This window comes from Erythranthe guttata, chromosome 12 (assembly GCF_056151865.1).
Source record: "Erythranthe guttata isolate IM_541 chromosome 12, IM_541, whole genome shotgun sequence".
Classification (NCBI taxonomy): domain Eukaryota; kingdom Viridiplantae; phylum Streptophyta; class Magnoliopsida; order Lamiales; family Phrymaceae; genus Erythranthe; species Erythranthe guttata.
The window spans coordinates 1,806,777-1,827,435 of NC_142544.1; the positions used below are offsets into that span (position 1 = coordinate 1,806,777).

The 20,659-nt window shown below is 33.5% G+C and overlaps 1 protein-coding gene and 1 long non-coding RNA gene across 2 annotated transcripts; both read right to left on the reverse strand.

Moving 5' to 3' along the window:
• Positions 1-901: 901 nt before the first annotated feature.
• On the reverse strand, positions 902-1,898 carry LOC148766188 (uncharacterized). The gene is made up of 2 exons (XR_016034819.1): positions 1,556-1,898; positions 902-1,034 (listed from the first exon to the last, which is right to left on the reverse strand). It is a non-coding gene; the product is annotated as an uncharacterized LOC148766188 (long non-coding RNA).
• A 7,154-nt stretch (positions 1,899-9,052) lies between these two features.
• LOC105953427 (uncharacterized) lies at positions 9,053-10,664 on the reverse strand. Its single transcript, XM_012977087.2, has 3 exons — positions 10,307-10,664; positions 9,941-10,070; positions 9,053-9,646 (listed from the first exon to the last, which is right to left on the reverse strand). The coding sequence occupies exons 1-3, from the start codon at positions 10,440-10,442 to the stop codon at positions 9,097-9,099; spliced, it is 816 nt and encodes a 271-aa protein (XP_012832541.2). The 5' UTR covers positions 10,443-10,664; the 3' UTR covers positions 9,053-9,096.
• Between the last annotated feature and the right edge of the window lie 9,995 nt (positions 10,665-20,659).

Consider the following 20,659-nt stretch of genomic DNA (forward strand, 5'->3'; position numbering starts at 1 on the left):
AGGGGGGTGTTTGTAATTTACCCTAATATAAATGGCTGTGATAAATAGAAGCGGCGCGATTGGACATTGGCCGGTTAAACAAGGGTCTATTAGATATAACCCCCTTAAACATTCAAATAATAGGGGTAGACCCAAATTTAAATTTGCCATTTTGATAAAAGCCCAAGCTTTTCGTAATTACATAATTACCCTCAATCAAATCCCACAAATCCCGTTACTTTACCTTTTTAAAATTAATAGACTATCTCATATCTTTTAATAGACTATCTCATGTATCTAATTCGACTATGGGTTTAATTAATTGACTATTGGAAAAATAATAATATATATGGAAACTGAATAATATGTTTGTTTGAAATACTAATCAATTAGGGTAATTTTCCTTATTATATGAAAACGATTAGGGTAAATAATAATATATATGAAAAAATAATAATATATATGGAAACTGAATAATATGTTTGTTATACTAATCAATTAAGGTAATTTTCCTTATATCATGTAATAGACTATCTTATTGATCTAATTCGACTATGGATCTCGTTAATAGAGTATGGATCCCGTATTATTCAACCACATAGTATATTAATAATTTCAATATAGTACATTAATCTGCTGTGATAGTATATTACGGTTATAATATTGATATGAAATTGTGTTACAAACAATATACCACTGAAATGACAAGAACATTGAGAACAACACCAACGTAAAGTATTCCACATAACCAATAAAATAGTACATTAATAATCTCATAATTTCAATCTAGGGTTTTGATAAAATACATAAAACACATCATAACACAATCAAACCAATATGTCGAGTTAAAAAACTCTAGTACATTAATAATCTCATAATAGTATAATAAAATGATACTGGTAGTATCATACGGTATTCATAATAGTATACTACTGTATTACAACGGTTTAACACTTAACCGAAGTTACCGAGCCATTACATCGTAAACACCTCTTTATAGCAACCAACCCACCAAACCTCAACAAAATCCGTACGAAATTCGCCATCGAAAAAACCTAAAATCATGAAACAAAATTAAAAATGCAGAATACTAAAAAATAATTAAATAGACTGCAAATACATTTGAATGATAATACATTAATATCATCAAAAATAAACTTAAAATGCAAAATTCATACGCTAAATTAAAAAAGACTACGAACTATATTTTAATGTACTACCCAGCACACTTAAATCGGCTGTTATAAACAAATAAACCAACTACCGATCGGGATAAAAACATGAACTCGACCAAAGCGGACAATTATTCCGATTATTGCATAAACCAACTACGAAGCTCATATAAAACAACTCTGGTCCGATCTGCGTGAACCATCCTCTTCTAACTCTGTCAATCCTCTTCCAAACAAACATCATCGGCAAAAAAAAAACGATATATATATGACGGAATAATTTTGTTAAAAAACGTTCTACTTAATAGAATCAAGTATCAACACAACTCTTAAAAATTTCTAACCACCGTACAAGACAATCATGGACATTGAGCAAAAAATAAAAACGAATAACGCATTCATACCCGCTTAACAACGTCCAACAACAAACGCTCAAAAATCGATCCTATTTCCACGACGGTGCAGAAATCTTCAATGACGATAAAACCTGCTGGAACGATGAAGAGAATCTTCAAAAAATATTGTACACGATTTGATATAACGGCCAATGATCTCACGTAAATTTATTCCGTGATTTTAGGCAACGTATCAGCAAATCTCAAATCACGTATTAAAGGAAATAAATGCTGTTTAATAATAAAACAGGGGTATTAAAGGGAAATTATATAATATATTTTGCCAAGTTGGCAAAATTGGGTGTATCTCAAAAAGGGGAAAAAAAATTGGATCTACCTCATTAGAAAATATGAACAAGGGGGTTTTCCCTAATAAACCCGTTAAACAAACGGTGATATAGAAATGTTTGTCAAACCGACTTCTTTTAATGTTGTCTGATCACGTTGTTTTAACTTTAAACATGCAGTAACATGCGTATAATACGTAGTCATATATTATTTGCTTATTTTAATTATTTATTTATTAATTAGGGTTTTTGAGATAAAAAATATATATATATATTCCATTTGAGGATGAATTTAAACTTTGGAAGGCCCTAATTTCGTTAATTCATTTTTTTTTCTTTTTAGAGAAACGAAATAATAATAATAAAGCAATAAAAATCTGAATAATATTCTTCTTTTCATACAAAAAATTAGTAATTTAATTAGATGGGAGTTGCCTGTAAGTAATCTTTTTCCTTTTATTTTTTTTTTCATACAAAAAATTAGTAACTTAAACATTAATTTTTTTTCTTTAATATCTATATCATACTTTTGTAGGCAGGCATAATTAATTATTTTTTCACTAATTTAAACCTTGATCATTCATTAAAGAGAGAGGCCTGATACCTTTGATCTATGAGATGTTATACCTGGTGAAATGTACCGAATGTAGCATCTACAAAACCCAGTTAGTAAAATAATCTTGTTCGGATGATAATTTTATTTTGATAATTTTATTTTTTTTCTTATAAAAGTAAAGGTTATTTAAATGTGTGCCTAATTAAACCTCAAATTAATGACAAATAAAATGGCACCGAGGAAGTGTTTTATTTTCTTTAGCAAGTACTTTACTTATAAAGACAATGAAGAACAATAAAAATACTTCCCCACTAAATTAACAAAATCATATACTAAAAAAAAAATTATTTAAAAAAAAATGATTTGATTTAACCGAACTTTACTATGGCTAGTTGTTGAAATTAATGGTTTCCCTAAAATTTTAAATTTGTTGAATTTAGATTAATTTAGAAATTGTTCAATTATTCTTCCAATTATACATCACCATGACATGCGGCTTATATCCTAATCCACTTAATTAATTTGGTCAAGAAGAATATAATATGAAGTATCCAAATTTAATACGAGTTCCAATTTCTGTCTCTTGTCACAATATTTTCGTTGACCGAATCATCTGTTGTGTTGACTTTTTTTTCTTGCCTAATATATCCATTTAAATTGAAGACAAAATATTATTAATATTCTTTTTCCATTCAAAAAATGCATAACATTATATTCTTGTATATATTCTACAAGGTGAACTAATTAGTAGAGTACGAGAGCACCATGTCAAACGACGCAAGATCGAATCTTCGTCGAATGTGTGGTTATGTGGTTGAAGTTTCTTAATTTGTCACTAAATAAGGAAAATCCAACTTTAATTACATTTAAAAATTAAAATAATTAGATTAATACTTTCGTATTTTACGTCAAAAGGCCGACACAAATGAATAAAGTGAGCTAGATTAATACCTTCTTTAGTGAACACAATTTGATATCAATATGTAGTTGTTAGAAAGAAGATCAACTAGAGAGAAAACAAACAAACAAAATATTTGTTAAACACCTTTATTTCTTAACCTTTTTATTGCATTTCCATTAATTATATATTTCTTAATTAAAATGAACTGCAAATTAATTATAATTAATCAGCCAAAAGTAAAGCCTCAAGTCCAATATAGTTGATTAATTAGTACTAATTTAGTATGATTAATTAATGCATCGACACAAATGAAAGCATCTTCTCCGCCAGGTATGAAAGTTGTAGCTTTTTACGAACTTTTTCCTCTCGTACCATTAAACAGTACTAAACACCTTGTCTGAAAGAATCAACGACGACATTGAATTCGGTAACAATAAGAGTGAAATAAAGCGGGAAATAAACGAACACAAGGTTAAATATTGAATTACATTCAAAAGTACAGAACTTGTGGACTGCCATCAGGACGGAAAACAAGTAGAGGCAAACGCAATTCGAATACGTTGAAGTACATTATTTTTCGTCAGTTAATTATTTCTAACTTTCTATGTCATATGATTTTGATTTTAGTTACTATAATTTTTTCTTTCAGTTGTTTAATTTGAATTTATTATGTATTTTTCGAAATTTAATACACGTAAAAAACGTTAAAAAATAAAAATTAATGACAATCTTGATTGACAGTTGATCACGTGAGTTCCACGAGTAATGCTCCCATGCAATCACATGCAAAGATCAAGAGAACAGAGAGAGCACACCTGCATGCCTAACGTGCAAACACACACAGAGAGAGAGAGAGAGAGAGAGAGAGAGAGAGTAAATGGGTCCGGGTCGAGTATTTGGGTTTCCAATTCGAGATCAGAAGTAACCTGGTATTGCAATTTCCTGTCTGGTCTGATGAAGACAGAGATATAAATGGCCGAATGAAAAATAAAGATTGACCCCTTTGTCTCTTACACTCATATACTATTACATTGAGCATCATGAATTCATGACCCACAACCCATACCTTGATGTATAAATATATTATGCACCTCTTTAAAAAAAATTACAAAAATATATTATTGTAGATTTATTTGCTGGCTTTTTAATACAACTTGAATCAGAGTAATCGAAGTTCGTATGAGAGAGATATGATCAAAATATCTCATTTAATTTGTCCATTAATTATTTAACATGAATCTCACAAGATACAAACATTGTAGATCGATTTATTGATTTTTAAACGCATGCAACTTGAATCAATACAATTTGAGTTTTTCCGATCAAATAATTGTAGCATCAAATTGTGATGTGACTAATTGGGCTCTAACCCAAAAAGCTTCTGAGGCTCATTCAAAGGAAAAAGCCAACACATAGGCCCTTAATTAAGAACTTCATAATTATGGGAAGAAATCTAATGTTTTTGTCCCACATTGGTTTTCTACAAGAAAACCATACAAAACTCCACCTATAAATATGTGTTATCAATCACATAACAAGGTAAGTACTATTTAGGCAATTAATTAATATTATTTGCTTATATTGTGATAGTTTTCTGACTTGAGCGTCGGAGGACAATCGTCGGGCCACCTCCGGCGTGTCACCTAGTGTTTTCAACTGTTTTGTAGGTTAACGAGTGGAGCGACCTCTTTGACTACCTCGGACGTGTGGCAAGGACTCTCGCCATTCTTGGGCTTGAAGATTCCCGTCCTGTGGGCTTCAAGACCATTGTGATGACCCAACATTTTGGAGCAGCATCATTTTGGCGCCGTCTGTGGGAAAGCAAACTAGATGAGTATGTTGAATTTGACACCATAAGGGTGGAGATGTAAGAAGATTCATAGTTGAGGGGTAAATGTAATTATCCAAACAGAATAGGTTTTTCGTAATCTGACCATAGGTTTTTCGTAATCTGACCATACTTTAGGAGGTGGTTGTAATTTACCCTTTTTTCTTTTGAGGAACTCGCAGCCAACCATATAAGTGCATCAGGTAAACTTGCACTCTCGTATAATAATAGCTTTCCAAATCATACGGGAGACATAAACTACAGTAAACTAACCATATGTGACAAACTCCACCGAGCGACCGTTGGCAAAACGATTCAAACTTGGGTTAATCCAGACTTTTTCCATTATATTTATTTTAGACATTCATATATAATACATTATTGGCATGAAAAAATGAAAAAAAGTGGACCTATTTGAATACACTCCAAATTGAATATGTATATGGAACCTTTAGCCACCCATAGGCCATAATAACTAACCGGCCAAATAAAAAGAAATACTATTTATAAATGTATGTACTTTCCTTTAATTTATTGCTCGCAAAGTAGTGAGAATATCCCATGGATCTCGCACTTCAATATTCACACACTCGGTTATTTCTATGCTACATCCGATGAACGTTACACCGGGTGATTTTTTACCATTGATCTACACACACCAATGTGGATGTGTGTGTGTTTGTATGTATATGAATGGTAAAGATCTACCCAATGTATTTCACCCGGTGTAGCATAGTATAAGCCTCACACTCTCAAACATTTGATTTTTTTTTTCTGACCCCCTATATCCAATTAAATATTAGTTTATGTTACAATTGGATGTGCTAGTAGCAAGTAATAATTAATTAAAAAAGAATTATTTAATTAATTAAGAAATTTAAAGTATGGGCCGAATATAGACAGAAATGACAAACTTGGGTTGTCCAATTGGTTAGCAATACGGACCGGGCCAAACCAATTGACCCAACTGAATCTTAATACTTTCGAAAGAGCCTACAATAAATTGCAATATTTCGTCTCGTTTCTTTTATGAGCATCATTAAATAAATTGCAATTTATTTAATAGATCTTTATTGTAATGTTTTTTTTTTTTTGATATTTTGTGTTATATAGAATTTGAGTCGCTAGTGCAAATGAAAGTATAAAATAATTATAACGATGATTTAGTGGCGGAGCCACCATAGGGTCGGGGGTCACGCCCCCCTAATATTTCTCAAATCTCCATATATACGGGGAAACGGCATGTTCCAAAACTGGGGTTACGGGAACTTGGGGAAACACGTATGATGGGGGTTCGTTGGCCACCATAGAAATGTGTCTGTTTTTCGTGTATGTGTGTGCGTCTCCTCTTTTTCTCCTTTTCGTCTCCCCTGGCCTGTTCTACCGAGAGAAAGTAAAATAGGGCTGGTTGGTGGGTTTGGGCCGAAAATAAAGAAAAAGGCTGGTGGGTTCTTATATATGGGCTCAATCTTCGGCCCGTTTATTGTATGGTTTGGGCCTGGGCAAATCGGCCTAGATCAGCGTAAATAGTAAAAGTATAGGGGTATAGTTATAAATATTCTATATGAACATATATAAGTTTTTATTTATATATAAATTCCTTTTATATATTTATACAAACATATTCAAAATAAATTTTACTATCAACTATCAATTGCAATTGATCATTAAATAATTTGGGAAACAACATAAATATTTATAATTTTGCTATTTAGACATACTTCTAACTTTTCAAAAATTACAAAATGACCCATAAAGTGTCTGACAGATGTCTTCGAGTTTCTGATACAACTTTCCCGAAATGCAGAAACGTTAACATGTTGAAGTTTTCGTGCCACAAAGAGCTCTATAAATTATAGAGAAACATAAAAAAAGTTGTGTACAACGTCTCAGAATTTTTTTAATGTGTCAACCCGAGACTTAAAATTCTAGCTCCGTTGATGATCAAATTGGTCTATTCAATTGAACTTTTTTACAGGTTTAGTATTGTGGTCAAATTGCCCGCATCCCATACACGATTTGGAAAAATTAACTCAAATAGCTTAAACTTTTAATTTGTAATTAGGATATTCTCAAATGTGAATGGAATCACTATCAAAAAATCGAACACAGTTCTCAAAATAACTTCTTCAATTAAATTGTCTATTTTCAGTATAAACTCCCCATGTGTTTAAGCTAATTCATAATATATGCAGCACTGGACTTTAAGCTGTAGAAAATAGTTTCGACGGACTTTAAGCTAATAAATCCCAAAATTTAATCAAGGCACGATAAAGTCAACTCAAGATCGATTACTATTAAAATGTTCTTGAATCACTATCGAATACACATAACATTCTAATAAGTATCGGTTTCTTCAAACTCGTTTATCCGAGCTTAATTATCGGATGAATTGGAATGGAAGCACGTTCAAGGGCGTACCGACATTGAGGGTTTGTGTGTGTGTGGGGGGTGGGGGGGGGGGGGGGGGGGGGGGGGCAGCCGCCCCTGCAAGAAGAAAAAAGAAATGTGCTTATTGCTTCCCTTAGATGAATATAGTAATTATGTATATGCAATATTCCAGGGACAAGGCAGTAATATTCTCTCTCTCTCTCTCTCTCTCTCTCTCTCTCTCTCTCTCTCTCTCTCTCTCTCTCTCTCTCTCTCTCTATATATATATATATATATATATAGTGAAAGATATATATAATATGCAAAGTACTGTTAGAGTACTGTACTTACAAATAAGTCAAATTGGAAAAAAATAAAAAGATGCCGCCATTGGAGGATGCTCTACTTGCTAAAACCTAACTAGTTGTGGCCAAAATGTCAAATAATTAAAGCACCTTTTCTTATAAGCTCCCTTTAATATTTTAACTCTCTTATTTTTCATGTAGGTCCCCCAATTAGGACCTTTCTGCAAATACCCAAAATCCAACCATTTTTCTAAGGTATTAACCAAAAATTGATATTTCGTTTACGTCACATAGATCAACATATATATTATTTTAATTTTATTTTTATTTTTGACAATGAAATTTAATTTAATTTAGCCACCAAACACACACACATATGTGTGCAGTGTAGTTTCGCTCTTGTGCAATAACACGCAAACAATGCGAGAAAAATATATTAATTAGGTCTAGTTATTACTAAAAAATAAATAAAAATGGGTAAATCACGAAAAAATCGCATCAACTATGAATCTTCTTAAATGTCACGCCCTTATTGTGCCAAATTCAATATAATCTTCTAGATTACGTGGAATGTTCACTAGTTTGTACTCGTTTTGTGCAAAAATACAATTTCTAATGCACCACGATATGATATTCTCAAGCTAAGTGGCACATCTTATGTTCATCTTGTTTCAAAATGTGGAGGTCGAATGAGATAAAACTGGTACAAATTGAAGAATATTCCGCATAACATAGAAGATTAACTAAATTTGACACTGCAATAGTGGACAAATAAGAAAATTCGTAGTTGAGGGGTGATTGTAAGTACCTAAATAAAAGATGTTTTTTCGTAATATAACCATAACTTAGGAGATGGCCGTAATTTAGCGAATAAAGATAAGAGAATTTAAAATTGATCATCAAAGAATACAAGTCAGTAGTGAGGACTAATCTTATCTGGATTTTAGTGTCCTAAGATTCCCAGTTTCAGCTCAGTTCTATCCACAAAACACATGTTGTTACACTGAAATTATCCTTAAATTCTTAGAATATATATATATATATATATATATATATATATATATAATAATGATTTATTAATTAATTAAAGAAGCATGAAAATGGGAAGCGCATCTCAGTTTGATGAAAGTGATAGTGATAGTACCAAAAAAAAAAAAAAAAAAACAAACAAATTTAAAATTAAAATTAAAATTCCCTCTTCAACAAAGTACACCTGGAATTGATAACACTGGCACTGAATTCACTGCAAGCCCAATAAATTTAAAAAAAAATGTGTTTATTCATTTAATAAATTTTAATAACCCTAGTATAGCCTTTGCTCATCAAAAAACAAACAGTTATACGATGAACAAGGGTAAACAAGACAGCTTATATCTCCATCCAGTTGCTGACGTGGCATACTGTTATAATACGATGATAAATTTTCCGGTATCATAATCCCATCATCATTATTATTATTAATAGGTATTAAGCCGCCATGGAAATCACCTTCAGACAGATGCTGAATATTCTCATGAGAAAAGGACGACACGTCATCAGAAGAAGAAGTGCTGTAGCACAAGTTCCCATAGGGCGGCGGCGGCGGGATATCTAGGGTGGCGGTGTTTGAGTAATTATAAGCATCCTCCGCCGCCGCCTGCATCATCAGGAAGGGTGGGGCCGCCGCCGCCTGTGGCGGCGGCGGCGGTGGGGCGGCGGCCCAGTTAATACTTTGCTTGGTCTCCCCGCGGCGAGCGTGTAGTAGCTGTTGCCTTCGCTGCCGGCCGAGAAGCTTCTTCTTGAGGCGTGTGTTCCAGTAGTTCTTTATATCGTTGTCCGTTCTTCCTGGTAATTGTGCTGCTATTATAGACCATCTGCATGCCCAAATTAATTAATTAATTAAACCATGTATAACTGATATATCAAACCCTAATTTTATGTATGTAGAACCTCTATAATAAATTAATATTCGATAAATTAATAATTTCGCTTAAATAATAATCTCGTCCAGTCCCAACTCAGTAAATATGTATTAAATTATCAATTCGATAACTCGCTAAATTAATAGAATTTTGTTAGTCCCGACTGTATTATAATATTTATAGAGGTTTCACTGTACATATACACATATATATCATTTAATTTTGTTGAATTCAATATATAATTACCTGCTTCCGATAGTGATATAGAGGCTGCAAATCAAGTCATCTTCATCTTCCGTAAAACCGCCGTGTTTGATGTTTGGCCGGAGATAATTCAGCCACCTCAGCCGGCAACTCTTTCCACATCTCTTTAGACCTATACATATACATAATCATATATATGTATATACATATGATCAGGGGCGGAACCAGAAAATTTGATTACTAGAGGGGCCAGGTTTTTATGAAATCATACAACAGAGGCAGATGAAATTTTCTTAGATAGTAATTCATAAAAAATGAAGCAAAAAAATAATCTCTTCCTCTTGCATATGATCCCATGAATTTTTTCATGACAAGTACAACATAGTACAAACAAATTAAAAAAAGTACCAATTTTTTGAGGTAAGGAAATCCAGTTGCCACCAGTGCCATGGTTGTGAATGTAGGATTTGAGTTTATCATCTTCTTCAGGAGACCATGGCCCTCTCTTCACGTTTGCTTTATCACAGCAAGGCGCTCTCCCCATCGTGTATATGTGTTGCTTTCTCTCTCTTCAATCTCTCTCTCTCACCTGCAATCATTCATTAATGATCTTATGCTTCTATCTATGTATAATATATACTAGAGAGAGATCAAGGAGAGAGAGAGAGAGAGAGAGAGAGAGAGAGAGAGAGAGAGAGAGAGAGAGAGAGAGAGTAATAGCTGGAGAAGAAAAGATTATGTATATATCTATGTGGTGTTTAATATTGAAAAAAGAAAAGGTGGAGTGGAGAAAAGATGGGTGTCTTTTATGTAATAAATTAATGAAGTAAAATTGAAAGGCAGCGCAGTAGAATGAGCCTTTTCTCATTTGTCCTTTAATTCTCATTTTCTCATTCAAGAATCTAACTCTCTATACAGTGTTCAATATTATTTGGTTCATGCATTATTCAACATTTTTTAGTTTGCAAATTACACTTCTAACCCTCTTTATACTGTACTACACGATGAATAGATCTTTGCCATTCATATACACACAGACACACATAGGGGTGTGAGCGAGCCGCGCTCGCCTCTTTTGGCAGGCTCGAGCTCGTCGAGTTCGTTATTTTTTGACTCGAGCTCGAGCTCTTTTTTTTCTCTTTTTTTTTTAAATATTAAATATTATTTTATTATTATTAAAAATTATTTAAAAACTTACAAAATAAACAATAATTTGTAATTATATATATTTTTGTAATATTTATATTTTATTTTTTTATAATATTTTATATTATTATACATTATTTAAATAAAAAATAATATATTAAAACAATAATAAAAAATAGTAATGAATAAGGCTCGCGAGTCGGCTCGTGAGCTCATGAACAACTAAAAACTGGCTCGAGTTTGAGCTTTTTTCGAGCCGGCTCATCGAGCCGGCTCATCGAGCTTACGAGTCGGCTCAACTCATTTACCACCCCTAGACACACACCCATATTGGTGTATGTAGATCAACGATAAAAAAAAAATTATCCGATGTAACATAGAAATAGCTCTACTAACCCCGCATAGAAAATAAAAATAAAAAAGTAAAATAAATAGTGTCGACAGCTAATTACAGCCAAGATATCAACGAAGGTGATATGTTTTTTTTACAACTTAAATAATATAATGTTTGTGTTGAACCATTTTCAAGACTCTAGCTAATTATGCACGGGGAGTTAGATTCTACAGCTGGTTGTTTACATTGGGTGGATTTGGATCGTATTGATTAGATAATTATCCAGTAAGCATTCATATGCATAGGTAGGTGGGTGATTATGTGTAAATTTACGGTTGAAAATCCACCCAATGTAAATTGCCAACTGTGACATATAATTTCCAAATTAAGCACTCAAAATAATATAAGTACCTTATTATAGCTTCATTAATTAGATCAATGATTAAGACAATTATTATTAAGGAAGCCGATCATTATGACTCGTTCAAAAAGCTATACCACTAAAGTTCAAAAGTAGTCTACACCATATAAGTACGAATTTTGATCATTCAATAATAAAGCAAGGTCGCTATATTAAGTCAAGTTCTATTTATTAGTCGAACTTCCTCAATTTTGTATGATTGTACAATATTTGCACCTTCAAAACTCTTCTTCCAATCCTATTCCCTCAAACGCTGGAAAACTCACCTATCATCGGATTTTGGGTCGGTGGCGATGAACAAAACAGTAAAATAGCAAAAAGAGAGAGAACTCGAGAGAAAGTATTAGAAGTAGGTTATTGATAGTATGTGAACGCAACCCTAATGGAGTTTGATACATTTGTTTATACATATATATATAGAGAGAGAATTATTTATGATTATCTCCTAATTTACAACCCTATCTCCATCTATGATTGCGATTGCTCGATCAACGATTCTAATCTACGTACTCTTTCCTTGACTATTCATAAAAGTTATCTCTGTATCTCGCCCTCCAACGATCATGAAACCATCTATCGTGCCTTCCCTTCTCACTTGTACCTGCGTTAGAAACGTAGGGCGAGCTCTGAGGCGATGACTGCTGCTTTGGCGAGCTCTCAGGGATGACTGCTGCTTGGGCGAGCTTTTGACCCATTCTAACTGTCGTGGCCTATTTAAGCAAGCTCTTGGCCCATTTTATTTTCGGAATCCAATCCGTCGAATGAACTTTTACGGTCTACTTTACTCAAATTATCGTCACAATAATAATTTAAAATGATAAATACTTCATTTCACCAAGTCCTAAGGCCTCGTTTGGTTGGGGAGATTAGCCATGATTAACTAAATAATTGGACTTCGTTTGATGTTTGGTATCCCAATAACTTGTTGGATCGACCCGCAAATATTATGTTATCATGTCTTATCTTGCTTTTTAGGCATCTTTTTTTATTGGATCTTTGTTGGGCGAAAACCTACACGCAAGTGCACGTATCGTACAAGTAATATAGTGGACTAAAAGTCCGGATATCGAACCCACAGGGAATATTTAATTATCTAATCCTAGACGCTAAATTCTACCAATTATTATCAAGCCCACCCTACACAGTCGACTTTAGAGAGAATTAACTAAATTAAAATAAATTAAAAAGCAAATTAAAAAGACAATAGCACGAAAGCAATTAAAAACGAAGGTTTAATCAGAGTAAACAAGCCTAGGATTTTATTCTTCCCCCTATGTGATTATTACTCCCCCAATTCCTTCAATTATGCAAGTTATTAACCCGGATTATTAACCTGAGATGCTAAAATAATCATAACCCGCTTCCGCGTGTATTACGATTCTAATACCCTAGATTCAATTACTATATTCCTATGCAATTAATTCTAGAACACAGCATTAAGCACAAATCTCAATAATGGCTACCTAAGAGATTAACTATATTCCTATGTTAATACAACAAAGGCTCTTCTACCACAGTTCTAATTATTAACCCGATCTTCCGATTCATGCGATTAACAATAACATAAAAGCACATAAGTTGATCAAGTTCATGCACTTAATAAAACAAGTAGAAGAAATAATCCGGAATTAAAACTTGCATAAAATCATAGAAAAGGGTTCATAAATCCCACATAGGGTTCCAAATAAAATCCTAGAAATAAAGACTTAGCTACTCGTAATTCTTATGATAAATAAAATAAAATAAATTAATTAAATAAGAAAAACTATGCTTGAATCTTCGTTGATCTTCTTTGCTCTTGAATTTGCGTCCAAAAGATTGATCCCCAATTGTGTGCTTGACTTGGTCTTATATAGGGTGAAGAACTTGGGGAAGAAGGCAGTTTCCTTGTGCAATTAAAATTCCTTTACTGCGCAACTTCGGATTCTCGGACGGGGGTCCCATGATTTGCACTAAAACTGGGACAGGGGTCTCAGCATTAAATCTTCTGAAATTTGATATTTTCACTTTTGGCCCATATTTTCGCCAAAATTGCAGTTTTGACCCCATACTTTTCCAATTCTTCAATTTGTACCTAAAATACAATAAATCAACTTTTTAAGCACCAATTATCGTTAAAACACACCAAAAGCCCAAATAAAAAGGTACGATAATGTGTAAAAATATACACTTAACACACCCCCAAACTTGAACTTTTGTTTGTCCTCAAGCAAAATCTACCAATAAGCAAATAACTCAACGATAACATCTCATCACATAGATCAATGATCAACTTCACGTTTTCAGAACTTGTAATTATAATGACAATTCTTAGGCATTCGCAAGCTCAAAATTCAACAACACTTAGTCACTCACCATTACCAAAAACCACAATTCATACAATTGCTTCAAGCATCCAATATTTGCAAATTAAAGATAGAAAGAATTTATACTTACATGCATATGCTTGACTCCAAATACTCACCAAATTATTCTACTCTACTAATATCGAACATTAAGCTATTGGGATCATTGGGGCTTTGTGGCTTTCAATTGTTAGGCTCTTTGGTTTGAGGTAGGAAATATGGGTATATGTGGCTATTATTCTTGAATTTAGGTGATTACGCCAAAATTTGAAAGATAGGCGTTTGAAACAATGAATTCACCTCTACGGACTTTAATAAACTCGATTCTCAAAAGTTCAAAAGTCTCCACTTTTGCTTTTGAGACAATGGATCGAGTTTTCAAAAAAAATTCAACTAGTCCTTATTTCTCCCTTCTAGTCTCTTCTTCTTCTCTTTCTTTTTTTTTTCTTTTTTTTTTTTTTTATATAGAAGCATATATATATTTGTCTTCTTTTAATTTTTTTTTTCTTTTTTTTTTTTTTCTCTTTTTTTTTTCGAAGAAGAAGAAGGACCTTATAAAAAATTTCGACCGAACTCCAAGGGGTAATTTTCAAGAATCTCCACCTATTCTACCTTATACACATGGCTAAAAGAAAGAACACCTTTTCTCCGAGGCTCAAATCAAGGTTCTAAGGAATTTCGATAAAAAGGTCACCTTGAAAGGCTCAAACGGTTCAAAGAAGGCCCAAATCATATCCCAAATCACTTACTACTCAATACTTCGTATCATAAATTTCCTAAGGTGAGTCTTAAAACCGAACATAGCACGATCTAGCACAAATTAATTCCAAATTTAAAATACAAAACATTCAACAAAAGCAATGCACAAAATGTGATTCCTAGCAATAATTCGCTTCTAAGTCCCGTTGAATCGAAAGCTAAACAAACATCAAATCCTTATCACATAAAACAAGCAATTTCATCATCAAACATTGATCATCTCTCATCATCATAAATCATCGATGCATTCGACTCAAGCAATTTTTTTTTTTTTTTTTTTTTTTTTTTTTTTTTTTTTTGTTATATATTCCGGAAAAACGAGAAAAACAATAAAAACGAATAAAACCTAATGCATGCAAACTAAAACAAATAAGCACAAAAACATGTTTTTCACCCCCAAACTTAAAATTTTCGTTGCCCTCAATGAAATTAGCACAAAGTTTTAAGGATAGAAAACACCTGATTTATTCGGAGTCGGTGTGATCGGGGTGCTCCTCTCTCGCTCTCTCACGCTCGTCCTCATCGGAAAGCTCGGGTACGGGCTCAAGAATGGGTGCCGGTAAAAATTGGATGAGAATCGGCCTCCAAATTTGGTTGAGGCAATTTGTCGAACACCTTGTGGGCGTGCCTTGAAAGAGTAGATTTTGGAGAATTTGGTTCGATTCTCTAGCTTCCATTTGTGTGTGGGAGTTTGAGAGAAGGAAAGAGGAGGGTTTAGGAAATAATTGGGGAGAAAATCAAATTTTTTAAAGTTAAAATGCCCCAAAAATAGTCGGACGGCCGTCCCGGTTTTTGTGCTGATTTTCGGACGGCCGTCCAACATCTTCTGTCTCCCCTCTGTTCACGGGACGGCCGTCCCATGTTTGTGCCTTATTTTCGGACGGCCGTCCCATAGGCAGTGATGCCGTTTGAGGCTTTCTGTTTCCCAGACGGCCGTCTGGGATTTTGCTTGCGATTTCGGACGGCCGTCTGGACCCCCTGACCATGTTTTCGACCCTGAAAATTAAAATTCAAATAGATTAATTAGAATGCATGCCTATGAAAATAAAAACGAAACGAAAAATTAAAGAAAACTACGAAAACATAAAGCTCGGGTTGCCTCCCGAGAAGCGCTAAGTTTAAAGTCTTCAGCCAGACTTTTCTTCTTAAAATTGTTATGTCCAATCCAAAGCCTTGTAGATTGCGCATCCATCCATGAGCTTTGTCACTTCAATTGCAACCGATACAGGGATAGGATTGCAATATGTCAGGGTCCACCTTAGCTTGTAATCTTTCTTGGTTGTAATCAGTCGGTACGAAGCCAAGATAGGATCTTCATCACCCGCTCCCTCAAATTGGTACACAAAAACCTCACGGCCGCGTATAACCTCCACTTCAAACACATTCGTCTTCTCATCAACCTCTATTGATTCCTTCAAAGCCACGTCAGGAATAACAATAAGATCCTCAATTTGAATATTTGCACTAACCACATCCATCTCCTTCTTCTCTTGTTCCGAGACATCTTTGGAGTTTAGCTCAATTGTATTGTCAGATTCATCATCCTTCAGTGTCTTCGTAATTTCTTTTTCCCTCTCATCGACACTATTTTCTAGGTGTAAAGGATTTTTCTCACTACAAGTTTCAGACGAATTTTCTTTGTTGCAACCATTCTCGATATTTTCTGAAATATTTTCAAGAGACTTTTGGCGCTTGAATTCTTCCAATTGTAACTCCAGTCTTCGGATAGATGCTTGAGTGGATTTCATAAATTCTTCAAGGACGGAGTTCAAATAACATTCCTGAACAGTGGGTTCTCGTGGCGTGTTGGTGTACGTGTTCCAATAACCGTCGTTGGTGTTATCTATGAAATTATTTGCTTTCGGTGCATACCAACATTGGTTAGTGTAATGATCTCCACCACATATTGAACAAAGTGACGGCATATCATAGGTATTTTGGAGGTATTCGCCAGACGGAAGCCATTCATATCCCGTTTGAGGTGCGCGCAAATTGTAACCTGACATGTAACCAAAGAAAAAAAAAAAAAAACGAAAAAATAAAATAAAATAAAATAAAAATTAATTTGGGTGAATCGTGAAAATTGTTCAAATCTAGAGCTAGAATAAAATAAATAATTAAAATATTCCCCGGCAACGGCGCCAAAAACTTGTTGGGCGAAAACCTACACGCAAGTGCACGTATCGTACAAGTAATATAGTGGACTAAAAGTCCGGATATCGAACCCACAGGGAATATTTAATTATCTAATCCTAGACGCTAAATTCTACCAATTATTATCAAGCCCACCCTACACAGTCGACTTTAGAGAGAATTAACTAAATTAAAATAAATTAAAAAGCAAATTAAAAAGACAATAGCACGAAAGCAATTAAAAACGAAGGTTTAATCAGAGTAAACAAGCCTAGGATTTTATTCTTCCCCCTATGTGATTATTACTCCCCCAATTCCTTCAATTATGCAAGTTATTAACCCGGATTATTAACCTGAGATGCTAAAATAATCATAACCCGCTTCCGCGTGTATTACGATTCTAATACCCTAGATTCAATTACTATATTCCTATGCAATTAATTCTAGAACACAGCATTAAGCACAAATCTCAATAATGGCTACCTAAGAGATTAACTATATTCCTATGTTAATACAACAAAGGCTCTTCTACCACAGTTCTAATTATTAACCCGATCTTCCGATTCATGCGATTAACAATAACATAAAAGCACATAAGTTGATCAAGTTCATGCACTTAATAAAACAAGTAGAAGAAATAATCCGGAATTAAAACTTGCATAAAATCATAGAAAAGGGTTCATAAATCCCACATAGGGTTCCAAATAAAATCCTAGAAATAAAGACTTAGCTACTCGTAATTCTTATGATAAATAAAATAAAATAAATTAATTAAATAAGAAAAACTATGCTTGAATCTTCGTTGATCTTCTTTGCTCTTGAATTTGCGTCCAAAAGATTGATCCCCAATTGTGTGCTTGACTTGGTCTTATATAGGGTGAAGAACTTGGGGAAGAAGGCAGTTTCCTTGTGCAATTAAAATTCCTTTACTGCGCAACTTCGGATTCTCGGACGGGGGTCCCATGATTTGCACTAAAACTGGGACAGGGGTCTCAGCATTAAATCTTCTGAAATTTGATATTTTCACTTTTGGCCCATATTTTCGCCAAAATTGCAGTTTTGACCCCATACTTTTCCAATTCTTCAATTTGTACCTAAAATACAATAAATCAACTTTTTAAGCACCAATTATCGTTAAAACACACCAAAAGCCCAAATAAAAAGGTACGATAATGTGTAAAAATATACACTTAACAATCTTCCAAGGTCCAATAAAATAATTGGGTTTCATTAAATTATTTAGTCTTATCTTGACTAATCTTGTCTTGGCAACCAAACGAGGCCTTATTATAAATTCAATTATAAAGTGATTAGATCCAAACAAGCTCAATCTCAATGAATTTTTTTTTTCTTTTCCTTGCATCACCACTGCAGTATAAGTTGTAGTTAATGAATAGGTAAATGATTCATAAAGGGCAACTGAGAAAAAGCTTGAATATGACTAACAACAGTCAATTCTTGTCTCTTGATATTTAACCTTTTATTTGTTGTCGTTTTCTATTTTTTTATTTTATTTTATGTTTTGGAGGTTTCTTGGAGCTCTAATTTCATTCTTATGCAAACCGTTGTAATAATTCATTGAATGTCCTAAATAATTGATATTCTCAAACACTAGGTTATAAACATAAATTCCGAACATAAAACAATTTTTATTACCAATTTTCATAAATTCTGTAACGCTACTCAATCTAATATGATAATCTAATAAATTACACACAAATTCTACCAAAATCCGAGACTGGGCTTACTGTATTGTTAAGATAATCGCGCATGCACACACTAAGAACCAAATCTTATAAAGATGAAGCTCAAAAACCCTGATGCAAACCTTAAATAATCCGTAGAAGCAATTAACATGCACATTATTTATTGTGGTTCGATCAATGATATTTGCATCCACTTTAGAGCAGCCACCGGATTGCTTTTATTGACAATCATTTTGAGATTACAATTACAATACGACTCTCAAGAAATCACTATCATAGAGCTCAAAAAGAGGAGCAACAATAGTGACCCGTTTCTGCACTCGGACCCATTTACTCTCTCTCTCTCTTCACGAATGAAAACCTAGAGCTTCTATCTGTACTAATTTGAGTGTACAGAAGAACCTCGATAAATTAATAATCTCGCTTAAATTATAATAGCTTCTCTTGGTCCAGACTCGGTGAAAATATGTTAAATTATTAACTCGATAATTTAATAATTCGCTAAATTAATAGAATTTCCCTAATCCCGACTGTATTAATTTATAGAGGTTCAACTGTATTTGCTTTCTCTCTCTTGGATAATTTCTTATGTGTGATATCAACACAATACATATATGATCATATGTGCATCACATTCTCCCAATAGAACGGTAGTTTCTAGTTACACATGGGTCGTTCCAACCAGGGGCGGACCCAAGGCCTCTGTTGGGGGGGCACCCGCCCCTGCAGAAAATTTTTTTTTTACCTTTTTTTTTTATTTTTTGAATATTTTGGCTTATTTATGTATTAATTTATACACTTTAGCCCCCCAAAGTTTCAATTTTATACCATTTAACCCCAAAACTTTTTTTTCGCCCCCCCACCCAAAACCCGCTGGGTCCGCCCCTGGTTCCAACTACGGTCCCCGTCAGTTCATAACCGTCTATTCCATTAGTATTCTTCCATGTCAACACTGATCATCAATCCAGCTCAATCTTTAGCTTATTCCCAGCTTTTAATCTTTTATGTGCTAAGACAATCTAGATCACTATAATCATTACATATGTATGAACAAAAAATGATGTACTAAAAGATCAAAAGCAATAGGCACCAATTAGTATTATTGTTTCACTACAAAAGACATATTAATTATAAATATTATTCGTGGACTTGGCCTTTTCCATATGAAATCAACTGCACTTACTACTAAATTCAACGCACATCCATTTCTAAAGTGATTTATAAAGTGATCGATAAAAGTAAAACCCACAGCCATTGACTAATTAGGGATCAATAAAGTTTTTATTTCAAATTAAATTACAACTTCTCAAAAAGTTTTAATTTTTAATTTTATTTTCAATTTTTTTCCTAATGTTCATACGACTTTTTGACAGTCGAGTCGCCCGAAGATTATTACAGCTAATTAATTCAATCCTCAAGTTGTTTTTCCTCCAGGCATTTTTCTTAATCTTACTTTTAGAAAGTGCTAATTAATTATATATGTATAATTAATGGTGGTTGTGGTTAAGTGCTTTGAGAGGGATTATAATTTTTTTTTCCATCTTTTTCTGCCTTTTCACACTTGCTCTGAGTTCGAACTTTCAGACGAGCTCGAACTTATTTTCAATTACTCAAACAGCTACTGATTTTTTTTATTTTTTTTTTTACTTTTTTATAAGTATATATAATTTGTAACACAAGGTACAATAAAAGATAAACTCGAACTCAAGTTTGAGCTTAAATGGGATGCTTCAAGCTTGAATTCGAGCGTTCTAAATGAGTCGAGTCGACTCATTTAGAACACAATATTGAAAAGAAAATATACTATTGCAATTAGTCATTCATAATTTTTAGGGTAAATTACAACCAACCCCTGAGGTATGGTCAAATTAGAAAAAATCGTCTCTTGTTCGGATTAATTACATCTACCCTTCTCAA